Source organism: Carassius auratus, chromosome 22 (assembly GCF_003368295.1).
Source record: "Carassius auratus strain Wakin chromosome 22, ASM336829v1, whole genome shotgun sequence".
NCBI lineage: Eukaryota > Metazoa > Chordata > Actinopteri > Cypriniformes > Cyprinidae > Carassius > Carassius auratus.
In genome coordinates, this window is record NC_039264.1 from 22160945 (window position 1) to 22179597 (window position 18653).

Sequence of the window (18653 nt, forward strand, 5' to 3'; positions counted from 1 at the left end):
ACATTTGGTTTCTTGCACATACACACATCTCATCTGACAACGCATTTTATTTCATACATCACATGCAACAGAAATTTTAATACTTTACAAAAATAGTGTCAAATAAAAGCACTGATCATTTTTTTAATAGCATGATTTAATAAAGAAACAAGCATGTGACCATGATCTTCTGCATCTAAATCAAACTAATACCCAAAGTGTTCACCTTGTTTTTAACTTAAAATTTGGTGCATTTTAAACTTCTGCAAGGTTTCCGGTGTCAGCCACTTTAAAAAAAATATTGCAAATGGGTATTTGTTATAATATTGTTACATTTTATTGTCGTTATTTTAAATACTGGTTTGTAGCTTTTTTTTTACTGCACTATATTACAGCTATTTACCAACAGTTGATAATGAAGCAGAAGTCTTGCACATTCATAGTAAATGGTTTTTGCATTTAAAAATAAGGTGGATGGCTACGCCATCACGTAGCCTTTTATGGTACATTTAATTTATTAGCGTTTGTTAGTGTGTGTGAACACAGACTAGAAAGACTAAAACTTACCTAGTGTCCTCTCCAGAAGTTATCCATCTTATTTTTAATGTAAGTGCATGTGTGCAAGGACATTTGTAAATATGCAAGACTTTCAATGTCAATCACTAACAGTTATTTTACCTGTACAAAAAGCAGCATTATGCTGCTTAATATTTCAAACTATTCCAAATCATATTATTGTAATATTAACCATAAAACACACTGGTTTGTAGCGCAAATAGTTTTACCTTTTACTGCACTTTGTTGTTATTCTAGTTTACACACATTTACAGAAAACGGCTTTAGAACTGCAAAACGTTCCATGCTATGAGTTTCTTTTTAACTATGAACCAATAGGCCGGGTCAGAGTAAATAATTAGTGCAAAAAATTTAGTTTTAGAGGGAAAATCTGGATGAAATTTATGCTGCATGTGCTTTATGCATAAAAACTTAAGTATACTTTGGGCTTAATCATACAAGTCAATAAACTGACATGGTAACAAGTGGACATTTATCTGCATTAGGAGGTAGATTGTTGCTGGAGACCAGAGCTTTTTGTCTAATTTAAGTAGCATAGATTCATTTATGTTAAGCAGGAAACAAAACATTAATACAACAAAAGACAACTTGGTAGAGCTCATGTTAGATCAGTTGCCACAGTGAGATTTCATGGTACATCAAGATTCCTCTCTTTCAGCGGTAGCTAAAAAGTGCTTTATATTACAACAGATCCTCTCACAGACCATTTCCAAACGAACGGAGCGTCTTCCCTCATCATATAATGACTGGTCATGCTACCTCAAACAACAATGCATTATAATAGGACTGCTTGGAAATTGGCCCATAAGGTGCTAACGCTTCTCACAACATCACTGACAGGAAAAACTCCTGCGTTTAGCACCATATGATCCCCCCTAGCACACAAGCTGAGGACACAATCAATGCATCAGGCTCATCCTGTGAAACCGTGTGGGACTCTGGTGGTGGACGATGGGAGAGTAACTCATGAGAGAGCGCAGGCGGGGACAGCAGTGACTGGGGGACACTACATGTTCAGCTCAGGGTCTTGATGTTCTCGAACAGTGCAGATTTAAGCAGAACAGCAGTCTTTCCTCCAGCGGCAGCGATGTCTGCCTGCACTGCGGCGTCCCATGAGAAGGTCAGCAGAGCTGCTGGGGCCTGGAAGGTGAAAACAAATGTTTGATTCAAGTATTGATCATTTTGTGTTGAATCAAACATTGTGGACTGTTTTGTTTAAACTGGACTTACCAGGTTGCACTCATTCAGAGCCAATTCCTCCTCATCCTTTAGTTTTTGTCCTCCGGGTGCCATCAGCTCAAAGGGTTGCCAGCCGTTCTCCAGAGAATCGCGCACAAACTGGTACAACGCTGCCACCCTCTCCCATGCAAGGAAAGTGCCTGCAGAGTATTTCAAATTGAAGGTAAGCTGAAGGACAAGTTTCAGGTCTATTAGACACATAAACATATAGAAATGCCAAGTTCCCATTACTTCTCTCACTTTGACTGATCAATTTACAAGTCTGTTTACATTTTCACACGACAGGGCAGCTCAGGAACACGCTATACATTTATTATTTATTATTACATTTGTTTGCCTCTCTGTGCCCACAAACTGTATTTTTGATGCCCCCCAATTCTCAATAAAATGTTTTTATTGATATATTTGACTGTTTCTGTTCTCATACAATGGAATGCATATGAAATAGTGACTGAAACGCGACCCATTAAGACTACAAATCCAGCTCTCCCTTCCTGACTTATAATCGATCCGTCGTCTGATAAAATCAAACAGACTACACATAAGATAAAGACAATAGCTGTGCTGTGATTTTGGCTATACTTGCATATAAAATAAGAGAAGCAACATAATATCTGTTTTAACTGAAAACGCTAAATTTTCAACTAAAAATTCGCTAAATCTATTTAGCAACACTGTGCATCTCCATTTCTCCAACTACGGGCTTGGCCACGGTTCAAACAGGAAATTTGTGCTGCGTTAATAAAATGAGTGCACTTAAAATGTACTTGTGTCAATGCGTTTTTACGCGTTCATTTTGACAGCCCTAATATACACTTAAACTACTAACCCTGGAGTATATTTCCATCCGGTAAGCGCACTCTCAGGAGCGCATAGTTGTGCTTTCTTCTCTCCCTCTCCTCATCTTTCTCACGCATGGCTTTCGTTCGCAGCATTGCATTTCTCTCCACGACTTCACTCCTGCCATGAAGGAAGATCAGAAAAACACGGTAAGACTTTTATTGTCTTAGACAGCATGACCGCTACTTGTTGTTGATTCTTTACTTCTGTTGCTGTTCTCTTTTCAGTTCCTCCGCGGTCAGATTGTAGAAGTCTGGAGGAAGCTGGAAGTCTGTGGCATGCTGTGAGGGTCTGAAGACCTGCGGCTGACGGTCTAGCTTCGCTCTGAGCGGCTCGCCCTTCTGCAGCTGCTCCACATGAGCCTTCATCTGCTCCAGAGTCTCTGATTCCTGCGCCGGCAGCACCAGGAACTCCTCAGTCCTGTCTGAGAGACATCATTCATCCATGTGAGGACTTGGCGTCAAAAGATATTGCACATTTTACATTTAAATATAATGCTATTCATATACTACCTTCGCCGTCCACCGGCAGCGTGGTGCGTTCAAATCCCAACGCCTGAAGATACTCGCGAGATCCTTCAATCCCACTGACCTTCTCCTTTTTGAGTAAAACATCAACGTACGAGTGAATTTGCTTTTCTCTCTCAATCCTGACATTGAAAATGCTCATACCTGAAACACTTTGTTGCTAAGCTTGATCTTCCTGTACTTTTCTTCAGTCGGATTCTTACAGATGTTTTCGATGTACCTGTGTCCACACATTGAAATTCAGGGGCTGTTTACGCGACAACGTTTTCAGCCAAAAAAACGTAAATATTATGGGTTTTGTCTGTTTGTTTACACAGACACAAACGTCAAGGTCACCGTTTCCGTGCAACCATCAAATACGGTCATTTTTTTAAACTGTGATGTCATGCATACATAGTATGTGTTAGGTATGTAGACATGCACAGTACATGTTGACAAACATATGGTGGAATACATGGTAGTGTTGTTGATTAACGCTTTTTCAGCAAAGTGTGGATTTACTTCAGCAATACTACCGTATTTTCCAAACTATGAGGCGCACTTAAAAGCCTTTAATTTTCTCAAAAAACGACAGTGTACTGTACAACAGGTACTGATTACTAACAAGGTGACAGCGCCAACTGCTGGCCTGGTATAAGTAATACAGCCTTTTTGGACGTTTTCACAGATCGATTTGAAAACGTTGTGTATACGTGACTTTTTAAAAACGCAAGGGAAAACTTTTCAGTTTTTATTACACCGTTGTCATGTAAACGTAACCTCAGTTGAACATCATACAAACTCTCTGAGATACTGTTGTGTAAAATTTGAAGAAAATAGTCCTCACTTGCTAATGATGTCAACGGCAGCCTTTACTCTCTCTTTGTCTTTATTAAAGGTGTGAATCATCATAATGGAGGCCTCAATCGCATCCTCTGAGAACCTCTGTGAAAAAAGAATGTTCAGTAACTTCCAAATGGAATCTGTTCCCAGATTTTGTCTGTAATCAGCTCACCATTAGAATGGCTTCCTTTATGTGCATCTCTTTTTCAGTCTTTGTTAAGGTTTTTCCAGTGAGAGGACAGATGAAGAAAACACCCGGCACTGAGAAACAGGATGGATCCTTTTGTGGAACACAGGCCCCCTTGAAAAGGTACAAATAAATACAGTTGGTTAAAAGAGTTATGCTGCTGTTCAAATGAGCTTGTACTGGATCTGAAATCTCAAAGGGACAGGTCACTCAAAACTTACAATCATATCATTTGTTTACAGTTCATTCCAACCCCATATTACTTTAATTTCCCCAAGGAACACAAAGAGAACCATTTTGAAGGATGCAGTGGCCTCCAAAAAGGCTCTTATTAGGGCTGTTATGATTCATGATATTGATTTTATAACATATTTGATCAAATCCTACACACTTTGTGAGATTGAAATATTCAATTTTAAAACAAACCCCAAATCAAATAACAAAAATAACAAATCTCTATAATCAAACTAAGGCTTTGCATTTAAAATTAGAGGCAACCCCTGCAATTTCATCGTGATCCACACAAAGATGTGCATACATGTTTTTAACCTAAATTAGATTGATATATGAAGCAAAGTCAGAATTGTGTGACACACAAAACATATCTGCAAGAAACAAATTCACTCTCTGCCAGCAGGTGGCGCTTATGGAACAGCGGCAAGGAAAGAAGACAGAATTTCACATTTTATAACGTTCTCATTGTAATGCTGTTTATGGCAGATTTGTACTATATTTTCATCTACATTATCAAGTGATCCCTGAAATCGCCTGCATGTTTTCGAAGCCATACAAACTATTTTGATTGAAGTATGCCTGCTGTTGAACAAATATCACGAAAAAGGCACTATTGCATTATAACATCAGTATTAAGAAACATCTTAAAGCAATATGACCGTCTCAAATAACTCCTGTCAATATCAGGCATTGCATTTGAGCATGAAACTAAACGTTGGTAATATGCATGTTAAAGTCAATATCCCAATGCATCTTATATTAGATTACATGTGGTGGTCATATAATTAGAATATCATCAAAAAGTTGATTTCACGAATTCCATTCAAAAAGTGAAACTTGTATATTATATTCATTCATTACATACAGACTGATATATTTCAAATATTTATTTTAATTTTGATGATTATAACTGACAACTAAGGAAAGTCCCAAATTCAGTATCTCAGAAAATGTGAATATTGTGAAAAGGTTCAATATTGAAGACACCTGGTGCCACACTCTAATCAGCTAATTAACTCAAAACACCTGCAAAAGCCTTTAAATGGCCTTAGTAAATCCCATCATGCATAATGTTTTGAAATAAAAATGTTTTATTTTTGATGAGATCTCGTGAGAGATCACAGAAACCTTTCCAGTGTAAGTTAAATATTAATATAATAATTAGATATTACATATAATTTGGAAGTAAAACAAAGTATTGAGCATTTTACTGGTGCAAAGATGAGTAACTATTTAGATGAGTAGATATTTATTTTGTATAACATTTTTCAACTGCTTTTTATCACTTAATTAAAAACACCACAAATTAAAATGTGCCCTGTTATAGGGACTACCGAACAGACATTCAGAAGTTGACTTTAAAATGCAACGTATTTCAAATCAAAGCTATGTAAACACTATAGGAGTGTGAAAAGTTCTACACACACTTGTGGTCTTCACCCTCACTTGAACACTTGACCCCAAATACAGGGAAAACAAAGTAGTCAAGTGCAAAAGAGTTTTAACGAAGCATTCTTCTCTCAAGGTGGCTACCATGTTTAGATTGCATGACCAACATCAACATCTTTCAGTCCACATATCAGCAAAAACATTTGGTTTAGTGTGATTCTGGATCAGAGTAAAGTCAAATCGGCCGGACTTGCCTCTACATCGGTGTTCTTCAGACTGGCCGCTGTGGCAGCCGCCTCTGCTTCAAGTTCTCGCTTCACTGAAACACAACCACAAGATGTGACCAAAATCCACTAATATTTTCTGATTTCTGAGTTCAGAGAAATCTAATGATCTACCCTGATTCCTTATGGCATCCTGGGACGTCTGCACCTTCGGCCGGTGCTGTTGCTGTTGCTCGATCCTGGCGAGGGCCGCAGCCCCGGCTCTGTGCGCGCCATCAGTGGGCGCTTTTCTGGGTGCTCCACGAGGAACCTGTGGGGCTTGAGGTTTAGAGCTGCAGGAGAGAGACCAGACATGTGACCCATCAATACACAGTATGGGTCAAAATGATCAATTTTTATTTTATGCCAAAAATCTTAAGGATATTAAACAGATCATATTCCATGAAGATATTTTGTAGATTTCCTACCATAAATATCAAATCCAATTTTTTGTTATTAGTAAAATGCATTGCTAAGAATGCATTTAGACAACCTTTTGCCCCCTCAGATTCCAGATTTTCACATAGTTGTATCTCAGCCTATCCTAACAAACCCACACATCAATAGAAAGCATATTCATTCAGCTTTCAGATTGTATAAATCAAAAAAAAAAAAAAAAAAATTTAAACTGACCATTATGACTTGTTTTGTGGTCATAAATATCCCACTCATATATTAAAAGCTTAAATCTGTTGTTGTAACCAATAACATGACTGAAGCAGCCGTGTCTAAACCACTCCCACGTGACTAGCTCGAGACCTTTACCCTCTCAGTGACTATAGCGATAAAGTCTGATGCACTGATGCATTTAGCACACACTACACGTTTCTATATGTCATCTGCAGATATGATTATGTTAGAAATGCAGTTAGACTAGTTTAGATGGACTCTGTTCAGATTTCTGTAACATAATCACAACAGATTTCATGTGAAATATAATATCTAACTTTCACTTTTAACAGTTTCAAATGCGCAGCCATATATAATAAGAAAACCTCGTGATCTGATGATAAAAAATGTTTTTAATTAAGGTTGAGGTTGATGTCTCGAGAACATCTGATCTACGTTTTTTAACGGTTACCTGCTGTCTTCTGTCAGTTTATTTCCTGGCCCTGCGGACTTGAATTTTATATCCTTCTTAATGTCGTCGAAAAACTTCTTCATTCTTATCGATACGCTGTGCGCGGGGGAAAAAAAGTTTTTTCAAAAAAGAAAGAAGAGTTGTTTTGAATTTGTTGTGACTGTCAGAGACGCCACCACTCAAACGATTTGTTTACAACTGGAAGAAGACAGATATTCTCCACCGGAAGCACGCGCATCGATCGTGACGCAGATCTTGGGTTTTAGCGACGTCAAGCGGAGGGGAGTGACAGATCCTAAAAACAATTATTACGAGAATTTAGTGATGATTATTAATATTATTATTATAAGGTTCTTTTCTCTCATTGTATGTCTATCTGTCTAATTTTATGTAAAATCATATTTAACGTATTTATTTTATTTTCGTTTATTTTATTCATTCATTTGTTTACTTTGCTTCTGGTTACCTTTTTTGTATGCATGTTTTTCTTCTTTGTTACATGGGAATCTTTTTGGCTTTCTGATCTTCTGAATGTAGTGTTATTTCTGTTTCATTAATAAAAAAATAAAATAATGTTCTGTTCTCCATTTTTTTTATATACATTTTGAAGTATGTAGTGGAAGGTTCGAGAAGGTTCTTATGCTGTCAAATTGTAAAAAAAAAATAATAATATAACAAATAAAAATAATTCCTCATATTTCCTAAATAGTTAAGAATATACTCTCCAGTTCATTCACTTTATTTGTTTACTATACTTTTTATAGAAAAATTATCTTTAAAAAAATGACATCTAAATTCTACAGATGATACAAGTGGGGAAGAGGTAAAAATAAAAAAAAATTAAATAAATAAATCATACAATATTTCGCTCCATTCCCTATTAACTTTATATATATATATATATATGTGTGTGTGTGTGTGTGTGTGTGTTTGTGTGTGTGTGTGTGTGTGTGTGTGTGTGTGTGTGTGCTGGTCATATAATTAGAATATCATCATTCCAATATTCTATTCTAATTTCCTGAGATACTGAATTTTGGATTTTCCTTAGTTGTCAGTTATAATCATCAAAATTAAAAGAAATAAACATTTGAAATATATCGGTCTGTATATAAAGAATGAATATAATATACAAGTTTCACTTTTTGAATGGAATTAGTGAAATAAATCAACTTTTTGATGATATATCTAATTATATACAGTCTGTGAAACAAACGCTTTTTAAGAAATAAATACATATGTTTAATATTTACGGTTTCATTCCAAAATCTTAAGACTGAGTATATGCCAAATATTTATTCCTCAAAACTACTAAAATAATCGTTCGGGAATTAATGTAGATATTATTTTTTAGATGAAAAATACATTCATAAAAGTGCATTTACATTCCAGTGAATGCATTTGAGTAGATATTTTAATACACACTTATGAATTTATTTTTATGTTCTCCGTTTCATTTTCACCCCCGTCGTTTCATAATGAAGTCGGAGCGAATGTAAATATAATAATAAATTGAAGTCTTTATCGGCGTACACATTGTACATTCCTATTGGTGGACGCTTAGAGTGACAGTCCATTCCTCCAATCATCGATCTACAGAGAGGCGGGACTTCCGTTGACAAAACATGGAATGAGCGGAAACCGCTGCAGAAAACCAACCGCCTTTCCTCGCGTGCTGTATCTGGAGCAGGTTTCAGTGTCTGTCGGCCTGAGAAACGGACCGCGGACGAACACAAACGAGCAGGACGAGGAGCAGGTGCACAGAGGGACGACAAGATGCCTCACAACTTCCGGCCCGGGGATCTTGTCTTTGCTAAAATGAAGGGCTACCCCCACTGGCCGGCCCGGGTGAGAGATCACACACCCCCACCAGCCTCACCTCAGTGCCCAGCCATTCACGCAGCATATGTATACATGTACAGCTTCTGCAAACCAACTCCAATTATATATTAATTAAGAGTCTAAACATCTGAATCATGTGTTTATTTCATATTACCTCTAGTTATGAATGTATGAGGCTCACAGGAGCAGCAGCAAAGGTCGCGTGTCCTCAAAGTGCTGTTTATTTGTGTGTTTTATATATTAGGAACCATCTTTAGATGCCTGATGAGGTAAAATCTGAATAACTACTAAATTTAGACTTGGGGCTTTTATATTCCTTTGGTTTAAAAACATGTAAAATGCAGTGAGGGGGTTGAGTTGTTATGTTTACACATGAAAAGACTTTCTTGCACGTGACTTAATCGGTGCAAAGGAGAAAACTCGTACATTAATGTGTACTTAATTCTATAAACTTCCACTACTGAAGGTCTGAAGAACATCTGATCATCTCCTTTTAATATTTCTCCTCCAGATTGAAGATGTTGCAGAAGGGGCTGTCAAACCTCCTCCTAATAAAGTCCCAATTTTTTTCTTTGGGACTCATGAAACGTACGTATATTTCCTGGATTTGAATGAGCAACAGGTTATTAATGTTGATAAATGGATGCATATTATTTGTTATGAGCTGTGTGCATTGCCTTAATGTCTTCTCAGTGTTTTTAAAAGTATGAAGAACCTTTTAAGACCAGATTTGTTTTCTCTTTTTTCAATCGGAGAGCTTTGTAGACACCTTCGTATATTAAAGTCGGCATGAAATGAAAAACCACCCAATGTATTGTTCTCAATTGTAAGTTTCCGTTTGGATAAAAGCGTCTGCTAAATGATTAAATGTAAATGCATGTTGCAGATCTGATCATAAACACTTCATCCGTACAGTTTCATTTGGTAAAAGAGAGTTTTAAATTCATGATGTTTAATTAAAATGACATAAAAATGAGCGTGATGTTGACAATTTTACAAAAATGCATAGAACCAAATTTACACCCTACATTTTTTGTTTATCTGTTGCCACTTCTGTTTCATCTCAACTTTTATAGTCCTGATTTTAACTCTCCTTTCAGAGCCTTCCTTGCACCCAAGGACCTTTTTGCGTATGAAAAGTACCAAGACCAGTATGGGAAGCCCAACAAGAGGAAAGGGTTCAATGAAGGCTTGTGGGAAATCCAGAACAACCCTCACGCCTCCTATAGCACACCTGCAGTGAGACTTCATTTCTCTGGCTGTAATCGTCTGTTGTTTCATGACCGCACATGCTGATTTGTTACATCTTCTTTGTATTTGTTTAGCCTGCGTCGTCATCGGAGAGCGAGGACGACCCGCCTGCGCCGGGAAGTGATGCGGAAGATGACGAGGAAGCAGTGGTGCCGAGGAAAGCTGAAACAGGAAGTGATGATTCTGACTCTGGAAGTGAGGATCAAAGGAAGACGGCAGTGAAGCGGAAAGCTCCTGCTGCAAAGGTATCCAGACTCGAAACAAGCCAACGTGACTGATTGTATATCCACAGCTCATCTGTCATTGTTTCTCTCTTCTCTTGCAGTTTTATGCGTTATACTTTCAGGTGCTCTGAATTTCTCTTTTCAAAGCTTTTAATGTCGGCTTTAGTTAGTTACACATTCACTAGTGTTAAAATGAAGTAGTATTTATTTAAGCAGTGAAGTCATTCTGTGTTATGAATGTATTCATAGCTATGCCTAAAGTATATGTTTTTTTTTTATGTTTACATTCTGTTGTACACATCCTTTTTAAAGAACTTGAGAATTTAAAGTGGCTGAGAACAAAACTGCAATTTGCTTATAATAATAATAAAAAAAAAAACATATTGTCCATTGATGTGGATGCTAATATAGATTTCGTTGTAGGTGTGAACAGGCCTTACGGGATTAGTTCAATCCAGAATTAAAATGTAATCAATTTTCACCCATGTCATCAAAGATGTTCATGTCTGTCTTTCTTCAGTCGACAAGAAATTAAGGTGTTTGAGGAAAACATTCCTGGATTTTTCTCCATCTAGTGGAATCAGTGGGTTGAAGGTCCAAATTGCAGTTTTATCGCAGCTTCAAAGAGCACTACACGATCCCAGCCAAGGAATAAGGGTCTTATCTAGCCTAAAAAACATGTTTTATCTAAAACTTTGCAGCGGCCGCCAGTGAAGAGAACACGGGCATCATCTAGTGATCGAGATGGAGAGGAGAGTGGATCTCCCTCAGAACCTGAACCATCACCCAGCTCGGACTCGGACTCCGGCAAAAACAGCGATCAGGTATTCCCGCCTCAAACATCTCATAGCTTCATTACTACCAAAAAATGATGTGTAGTTAATAAAATGCCCATTGAAATCATGTAAACGAGTTACTGATGTGTTCTCCAGGACTTCACACCTCAGGAGTCGGGCGGTCGAGGCGGCAAAAAGCCAGCAAGCAGAGGCAGGAAGAAGGTGAGACCACCTCATTGATCTCATGTGGCCATCTATAATTACATGCTTCCTGGATCTTACACTGTTTTTTTGTTTTTTTTGTATTATTGTAGAAGGCATCATCTGGCTCTGATTCAGAATGGGGCTCCCGGTCAGATCAGAGGGCAGTCAGGAGCGATTCAGAAGACGAGAAGCCCCGCCCGGCCGTCTCTGGATCCGAATCGCAGTCTGGATCCAAATCCGACTCCGATTCAGAGCCACCTCCTCCTCCTGCAAGGAAAGGCACACAAGGGCGTAAGAAAGGTGAGAACATGCGCTTTGCAAGGTGAATCCAGCACATATTATAATTAGTTTCAACGGTTGAGTAGTTGCGTTTAATGGCAGCACAGTGGATGGAAACATTACCTGAGACCGTTGTCCTCGGATATCAGGAATCCTAGACAAGTACATCAGAATACTAAAGGACACTTTTTTTTTTTTGCGTCATTCTCCAAGCGGAGAAACCTCCACCAAAGCCACGAGGAAGGAAATCCAAACCAGCTCCAGAGAGGGCTCCTTCTTCTTCATCAGACAGCGACAGGTGAGTTTCAATATGATGAATATAGTATTCACTAGGGCTGCACGGTGTGTCCTTTAAGCATCGATATCGCGATGTACGAATCCACGATAGTCACATCGCAGGATGTGCGATGTAGGCTGTCGTAGTTGATCCATTATTCATTAACTGTACTGGCCAGCAGCTCCCCGGCCCTTGACGAATGTGATTCGCGGATTAATTGCACAGCTTAACCATCGTAGAGTGAAACTTTATCATGTTTATCCAACACATTATGCACGTGTTTTTAAGTCCTGTCAGTTTAACAGGGCAGAGAGAGAGAGAGCGAGAGAAACAGAGAGAAAAGAGAGTGAGAGAGAGAGAGGGCGAGAGCGCGCGCATGAGAGAGACAGAGGGAGAGAGATAGAGAGAGAGAGAGAGAGCGCAAGAGAGTGACAGAGGGACAGACAGACAGAGAGAGAGAGAGAGAGAGAGCCAGCCAGCCGCGGCCACACGCTCACAGTCTTTAAACAACACGAGCGCTGTCTTGCTCTCTCCCTCGCGCTTATTATTCAATTGACACAATGGTGTTGATGTTTAAATAATTTAAAATGAGAATGTAAGTGTGCTCACCCCATTTTTGTTTGTAAGAAAACAATTTGATTAGATTTCATATCGCAATATATATCACAGAAAAATAAAATATCGCAATGTTATTTTTTCCCAATATCGTGCAGCCCTAGTATTTACTTTCCGTCATAAATCAGTTAAAGGGATAGTTCACCCAAAAATGAAAATTACCTCATGATTTACTCACCCTCAAGCCATCCTAGCTCTATATGACTTTCTTCTTTCAGAGGAATACAATCAATTATATTTAAAATGTCCTGGCTCTATAATACTTTATAATGGGGGCCGAGATTTTGAAGCCCAAAAAAAGTGCATCCATCCATCATAAAAAGTGCTCTACTTAGCTCCAGTGGGTTAACAAGGGCCTTCTAAAGTGAATTGATGGTTGTGTAAGAAAATCTTCTAAACTGTATCTCAAGCACTATTTTAACGATGTCCTTGCTATGTTTCTGAGCCTTGATCTTGTAAGGATCCTTGCTGTCAATGCAGGGTCAGAGAGCTCTTGTAACTCATCAAAAATATCTTAATTTGGTGTATAACTGTGCGTTCACACAAGACGCGAATTGCGTGAATAGATTGCGTTATTTGCGTGTAGTTGGACGTTTGAACGTTTTGAGTTTATTCGCTTAATTCTTGCATGAAATTAACTTTGCAACTTCACTTAACGACGTGAATTCGCATTATGGGAGGGGCTTCTGCCAGTTGAGTTCACGTAACAATGTGATTTCAACCACCATTTATTCTGATTATTTTCAAAATATTATTGTTATGGTGTCAAATCTGCTGTTTATTTATGAAGACGGGAGCTCAGTGCTCATGTATACGCCAAGAGCAGCCTCGACTCGGCTAGTCCTTCTGACATTTGCCGCTGACACTGATGTCTCTTTAGTAGTTCAACATTAAATATAATTTGTTTTGGGTAAATCTAACAGGTAATATTTGGTCTTTTGGTCTTTATTCAATTAATCTATTTCTTCCAAGCAAGATGTAAATCGCGCTTAATGCTTAATTCGCGTCTGGTGTGAACGCACCATTACAGGTTTGGAACGACATGAGGGTGAGTAATTAATGACAGAATTCTTTGTAAATCTTTATTGTGAATATTGTTAATAGTTTTGGGAAAGTAGGGAGCTAGACGCCACCTTTTGTTTTTGTAATGTTTGGATCTCTGTTTTTGGATTAGGTAGTTAGGTTAAGAGAATTGTAATTTTTTTTTTTTTTTTTTTGCTTCTTTATTTTGGATAGGTAATTTACAGGGTTTAATATTTAGCACAATTTGTTTATTATTTTGCCACTGTCAGCTCCTGAAAGTGGATTACCAAATAAAATTCAAAAGAAGTTGATGGTACACGCTTGGAAATTGGGGGCTCGTCCGGGAACTATCCCTTTAATTTGACGTCAAAAATACAATTCACATGATTATGACTTGAAAGAACATAGTTATAACAAGTATTCTGTGAATTTCTGAGGAACACATGGATGATTGAGTTTAAATTTTTTTATTCAAAGTGACAGTGAGACAGACCGTGTCAGCGAGTGGAAGAAGAGAGACGAGGAACGGCGGAAGGAACTGGAGGAGCGAAGGAAGAAAGAGGAGGCTGAAGAGCTCCGTCGGCTCCGGGAGCGAGAGAAAGAGGAGGAAGAGCAAAGAAAAAAGGAGAAGGAGAACAAGGCCAAGAAAGGAAGCAGCAGTGGCAGCAGCAGCTCGGACGATGAAGTGGATGATCACCCTCTCAAAAAATCCAAGAAGCCTCCGCCTCCCCCCATCCCCGCACCTTCAGACTCCGACTCGCCAGCACCTGCAGAGGCCAGTCAGCAGAACTTCACCCAGACTCTTTCTACTAGTGTCGCCGCTCAAAATGTTGACACTGTGGGTTGTTGTGTTTCCTCTTCAGGGGAAGAAATCCGCCAAACGTCGAGACAGCCAGAAAGGGCGGCAGAAGAAGGAGAAGGAGGTGAAAGAGAAAAAAGAGAGGAAGATCAAAGAAAAGAAGCATCAGAGATCAGAGGAGAAAGACAAAACCAGGCATGTATTTGGGAATATTTATTAGTGTTCTGAATTAGCCTTTAGTTTTACATTGGTAATTTGATTGTGTGTTTTTGTCACTTATAATTTTTTGTATTTTGTTTTACCTTTTAATTTACTTTTATTTCAATAAGTTGCCAATGCAACTTATTTTTGTATGTATAACGTTTTTTTATTTTAAGTTTTTTCTTTGTAAAGTGTTACATCTTATATTTTTATATTATTTTTATTATTACGGTTTTATTTGTATTTCAATTCATAAAAAAAAGATTTTCGTTTATTTTAAAGAATTTAGTTTAGTAGTTTAAATTAAGAAAAACCAGTATAATTGAGATACTATAATAGTTTAAAGGGGGGGTGAAATGCTCGTTTTCACTCAATATCCTGTTAATCTTGAGTACCTATAGAGTAGTACTGCATCCTTCATAACTACAAAAAGTCTTTATTTTTATTATATTTATAAGAGAAAGATAGTCTGTACCGATTTTTCCCGGAAAAACACGAGCGCCTAGAGGCGTGACGTGTGGGCGGAGCTAAAGAATCACGAGCGCCAGTAGGCTTTTGAGTTGAGAGCGTGTGGAAGCTGTGACACAGATCCAGAGGCTGAAATTTAACAAGAGCAGCATCAGCAAAGGCGCTATGCTATGTGGTATGTACTGAAACTGTATATATTTGCTTAGCGGTTTTGGAAAATGACTAAGTTCCACTTTATGTCGTCTTTTTTTTTTTTAAGCTGTACATGTGGAAAGTGCAGTTTGATGACAACATCACATGTTGTTTACTTGATGTGCTTATGCGCTGATAGCTAAGTTAACAACACAGAGATATTTGAAGCAGTTTTACTCACCGCATGCGGTTCCAACACACGATCGTGACCCTTTTCCGTTGGGACTGCATTATCCTTAAGAAATAAACGATGTGCAATCCGAAATGCAGGGAACAAACAAAAACACTTGCATAACTCCGTTGATGCTCTGTTAAAATAAACTCCATCCACTGGTCCCTTAATGCTGTTTCTCTTTTGGTAATCTGTGTAGGGTTGTCTTGCCCTGGCAACCAAAAACACACTCCTTTTGTGACTTTTCGCGACGCTCTCGCTCTGATCAGGCTGTGCTCAGCCTCTCAGTGCTCTGCTATACTGGAGCGCGCGCTCTTTTCTCTCTCTGCTCTGCTATACGGGAGCGCGCGCTCTTCCGGTAGACCCATATTAGGACCCATATAAGGAAATTCCGCTCCATCTAACGTCACACAGAGCCATACTCGAAAAAAACTTTCCGAAACTTGTGACAAACCGGAAGAGGTTTTTTTGGAACAAAAATACTCCTTCAAACGTACAACTTAATTTTTGAAACTTTGTCCATGTTTAGCATGGGAATCCAACTCTTTAACAGTGTAAAAAACACCCAAACCCCCCCCCCCCCCCCCCCCCCCCCTAATGTTAGTTAATGTTTTAGTTGTATTTTTTTTCCCTTTTTAAAATAAGTTTCATTTTTATGATGTTATTTTCAGTTTTAGTTTATTATTAGTTTACTAAATTAAAATAAGAAATGTTGCATAGGCTTCTAGATAAGCAGAAGAAAAAAATATTATATATTTTTTTTTCATGTGTATTTTTTTCAAGTAACAAAAATGTGTTGTTGTTTTTTTTTTTTATAATAATTTTCTTTTAGTTAACTATAATAACACTGAAAATAACACCACTGTTTCCCTCAAGGCCTAAGGCCGAGAAGCCGAAACGGAAGCCAACGCGTCTATCCGAGAAGAAAGTCGAGAAGAAAAAAGGTCAATTGAAACATGTTCTCATGGCTGTTCAGTCCTTTCGAGTCATTTCACAGGCCGTCAGACTTTAACTCTTGTTTCTGTCGCCCCGTGTATAAATCCAGAACCCTCTCCAGAAGAGAAACTCCAGAAGCTCCACACAGAAATCAAGTTTGCCCTGAAAGTTGACAACCCAGTAAGTACTGACATCATCAGCCTACCCATGTCACTTAAAACACAAAATTAAAATGACTGGAAACATTATTCTACCAATTTTACTGCAAAGTCTAGTGTACAAACAAGCAACGAGTTTGGTCATACTCTCCTAGGATGTTGATTCATTGAATCAGTTGATTCAAACCTGTTCATATGGTTCAGTGGTATTTAATGAACCACTCATGACCCTCTAAACTTTCAAAATGCTGTTGAATTTAGTCATATATATATATATATATCAGAGGCTGTACGTGTGAAAATGAGATGATGTGTGAATTCCCTGGTATCATTCTGCATCTTGTCTTCTGCTTCCTTTCGATCTGTAGGACATTGAGAAGTGTCTGCAGGCCCTGGACGACATCAGCTCAGTACAAGTAACCACTCAAATCTTGCAGAAGAATGCAGATGTTATAGCTACACTCAAAAAGGTACAAACATTTGCCATTTAGAATCCGTTTAAAGGGATAGTTCACCCAAAAATGAAAATTCTGTCATTTAATAACTCACCCGCATGTCGGTCCAAACCCGTAAGTCCTTTGTTCGTCTTCAGAACACAAATTTAGATATTTCTAATGAGTTACAAGAGCAGAAACATAGCAAGGACATTGTTAGGGGAAGTCGTGGCCTAATGGTTAGAGGGTTGGACTCCCAATCGAAAGGTTCTGAGTTCTAGTCTCGGGCCGGACAGAATTGTGGGTGGGGGGAGTACATGTACAGTTCTCTCTCCACCTTCAATACCACGACTTAGGTGCCCTTGAGCAAGGCATCGAACCCCCAACTGCTCCCCGGGCGCCGCAGCATAAATGGCTGCCCACTGCTCCGAGTGTGTGCTCACAGTGTGTGTGTGTGTTCACTGCTCTGTGTGTGTGTATTTCGGATGGGTTGCTCAAAGAAAACAAAAACAACGACTTTATTCAACAGTTATGTTTTCTGTGAGTCACCCTATAGCGCATGTATACAACGTAACGTTATGTACGCAGATGCGTCGTTTACGCTTGGATCTGAACTAGGGTTGGGCCGATAGACGAAGCCATCGTTCCTCGATGCTTCTGACTGTCTTCTGTCTTTTAGATTCGGCGATACAAAGCTAGCAGTGCTGTTATGGAGAAGGCCACTGCGGTCTACAATAAACTAAAGCTCCAGTTCATTGGCAAGATTGAGACCACTAAACCAAAACCAGATGAAAAGAACCAAGAAGCCAACGAACAAGACGCGCAAAACACAGGTAAACGGGTCATTTTTAAAAAAATACGTTTTCACATGCAGTATTCAAATTTTGTTTTAAACCATGCTTGTTCCTTCCAGACGACTCCAAACCAGTGAACGGTGAATCAGAAAATGAGAAAAAAGACGTTTCTGAATCGGAAAACAACCCCCAACCCACAGACCAAGAGAAACGCGATGAGCACCAATCCCCGAACGGCATCAGGTGAAGAGCGGCCACCTTTCGCCTTCTTGGTCCTTAAGCAAAATAATCACACCACTTGCCAATTAATTTAGTATTCGTCTTCCAGGCCCAATCCAGATGAGCCAGCAGATCAGCAGACGCTCCCAGCTGACTCCCCAGCGGCCGATCCGGCAGAAGACACAGATGTAAAAGAGGACAGCAGAGCGCAGGACGAGCAGATGTCTTCTGAGAGCTGAACGCTTCACAGACACACTTTAACTTCCTCCGTTCATTCGTGTTACTTGTGTCTGCCCACCTTTGTGACTTACATGAGTTTTTCGTGTTGTACATAAAACGTGATATGAACATCGTTAGCACTTTTGAACCGGGACGTCATGAGGCGAAACAAGCGCCTTCATCTAAATGTTGGATGTGGATGATTCTGCACTCCCCACGTTTGGTCCATCGAGGGCGAGCGTTTTATTTCAGAACCACGCTGACGTCTTGGAGGAAGAACACCCAAGCCCTATTGTATTTGAAGACTTTGCTTGTACTATGTAGCTGCTTTTTATGAGTAAAACCTTTTTTTTGGGGGGGGGGGGGTCTTTTTAATGAAAAATTAAGGAAAATGCTTTTAAAAAAAAAAAAAAAAGCAGAGCAGTCTGGTTTTGTG

The 18653-nt window shown here is 38.8% G+C and overlaps 2 protein-coding genes across 2 annotated transcripts; one reads left to right on the forward strand and one right to left on the reverse strand.

Moving 5' to 3' along the window:
* Positions 1-742: 742 nt before the first annotated feature.
* Positions 743-7384, reverse strand: LOC113040017 (UBX domain-containing protein 6-like). Its single transcript, XM_026198205.1, has 11 exons — positions 7138-7384; positions 6192-6349; positions 6048-6112; positions 4156-4284; positions 3988-4085; positions 3306-3381; positions 3147-3231; positions 2839-3058; positions 2624-2754; positions 1786-1934; positions 743-1695 (listed from the first exon to the last, which is right to left on the reverse strand). The coding sequence occupies exons 1-11, from the start codon at positions 7218-7220 to the stop codon at positions 1570-1572; spliced, it is 1320 nt and encodes a 439-aa protein (XP_026053990.1). The 5' UTR covers positions 7221-7384; the 3' UTR covers positions 743-1569.
* A 1368-nt stretch (positions 7385-8752) lies between these two features.
* Positions 8753-18406, forward strand: LOC113040019 (hepatoma-derived growth factor-related protein 2-like). The gene is made up of 16 exons (XM_026198208.1): positions 8753-8982; positions 9488-9564; positions 10077-10215; positions 10302-10472; positions 11153-11275; positions 11384-11449; positions 11542-11731; positions 11924-12008; positions 14103-14400; positions 14489-14619; positions 16334-16401; positions 16503-16573; positions 16920-17021; positions 17665-17818; positions 17899-18022; positions 18108-18406. The coding sequence occupies exons 1-16, from the start codon at positions 8911-8913 to the stop codon at positions 18235-18237; spliced, it is 2001 nt and encodes a 666-aa protein (XP_026053993.1). The 5' UTR covers positions 8753-8910; the 3' UTR covers positions 18238-18406.
* Positions 18407-18653: the final 247 nt, after the last annotated feature.

What these genes read in the sequence shown, in the direction of transcription:
- LOC113040019 (XM_026198208.1), top strand. Translation starts at nt 8,911, where the DNA reads ATGCCTCACAACTTCCGGCCCGGGGATCTTGTCTTTGCTAAAATGAAG. An exon ending in GAAAGTCGAGAAGAAAAAAG is followed by an intron (nt 16,402 to 16,502) that starts GTCAATTGAAAC and finishes GTATAAATCCAG; the next exon opens with AACCCTCTCCAGAAGAGAAA. An exon ending in TTATAGCTACACTCAAAAAG is followed by an intron (nt 17,022 to 17,664) that starts GTACAAACATTT and finishes TCTGTCTTTTAG; the next exon opens with ATTCGGCGATACAAAGCTAG.
- LOC113040017 (XM_026198205.1), bottom strand. Translation starts at nt 7,220, where the DNA reads ATGAAGAAGTTTTTCGACGACATTAAGAAGGATATAAAATTCAAGTCC. An exon ending in TGAAGAACACCGATGTAGAG is followed by an intron (nt 4,285 to 6,047) that starts GCAAGTCCGGCC and finishes TACCTTTTCAAG; the next exon opens with GGGGCCTGTGTTCCACAAAA. An exon ending in GCTGCCGGTGGACGGCGAAG is followed by an intron (nt 3,059 to 3,146) that starts GTAGTATATGAA and finishes GATGTCTCTCAG; the next exon opens with ACAGGACTGAGGAGTTCCTG.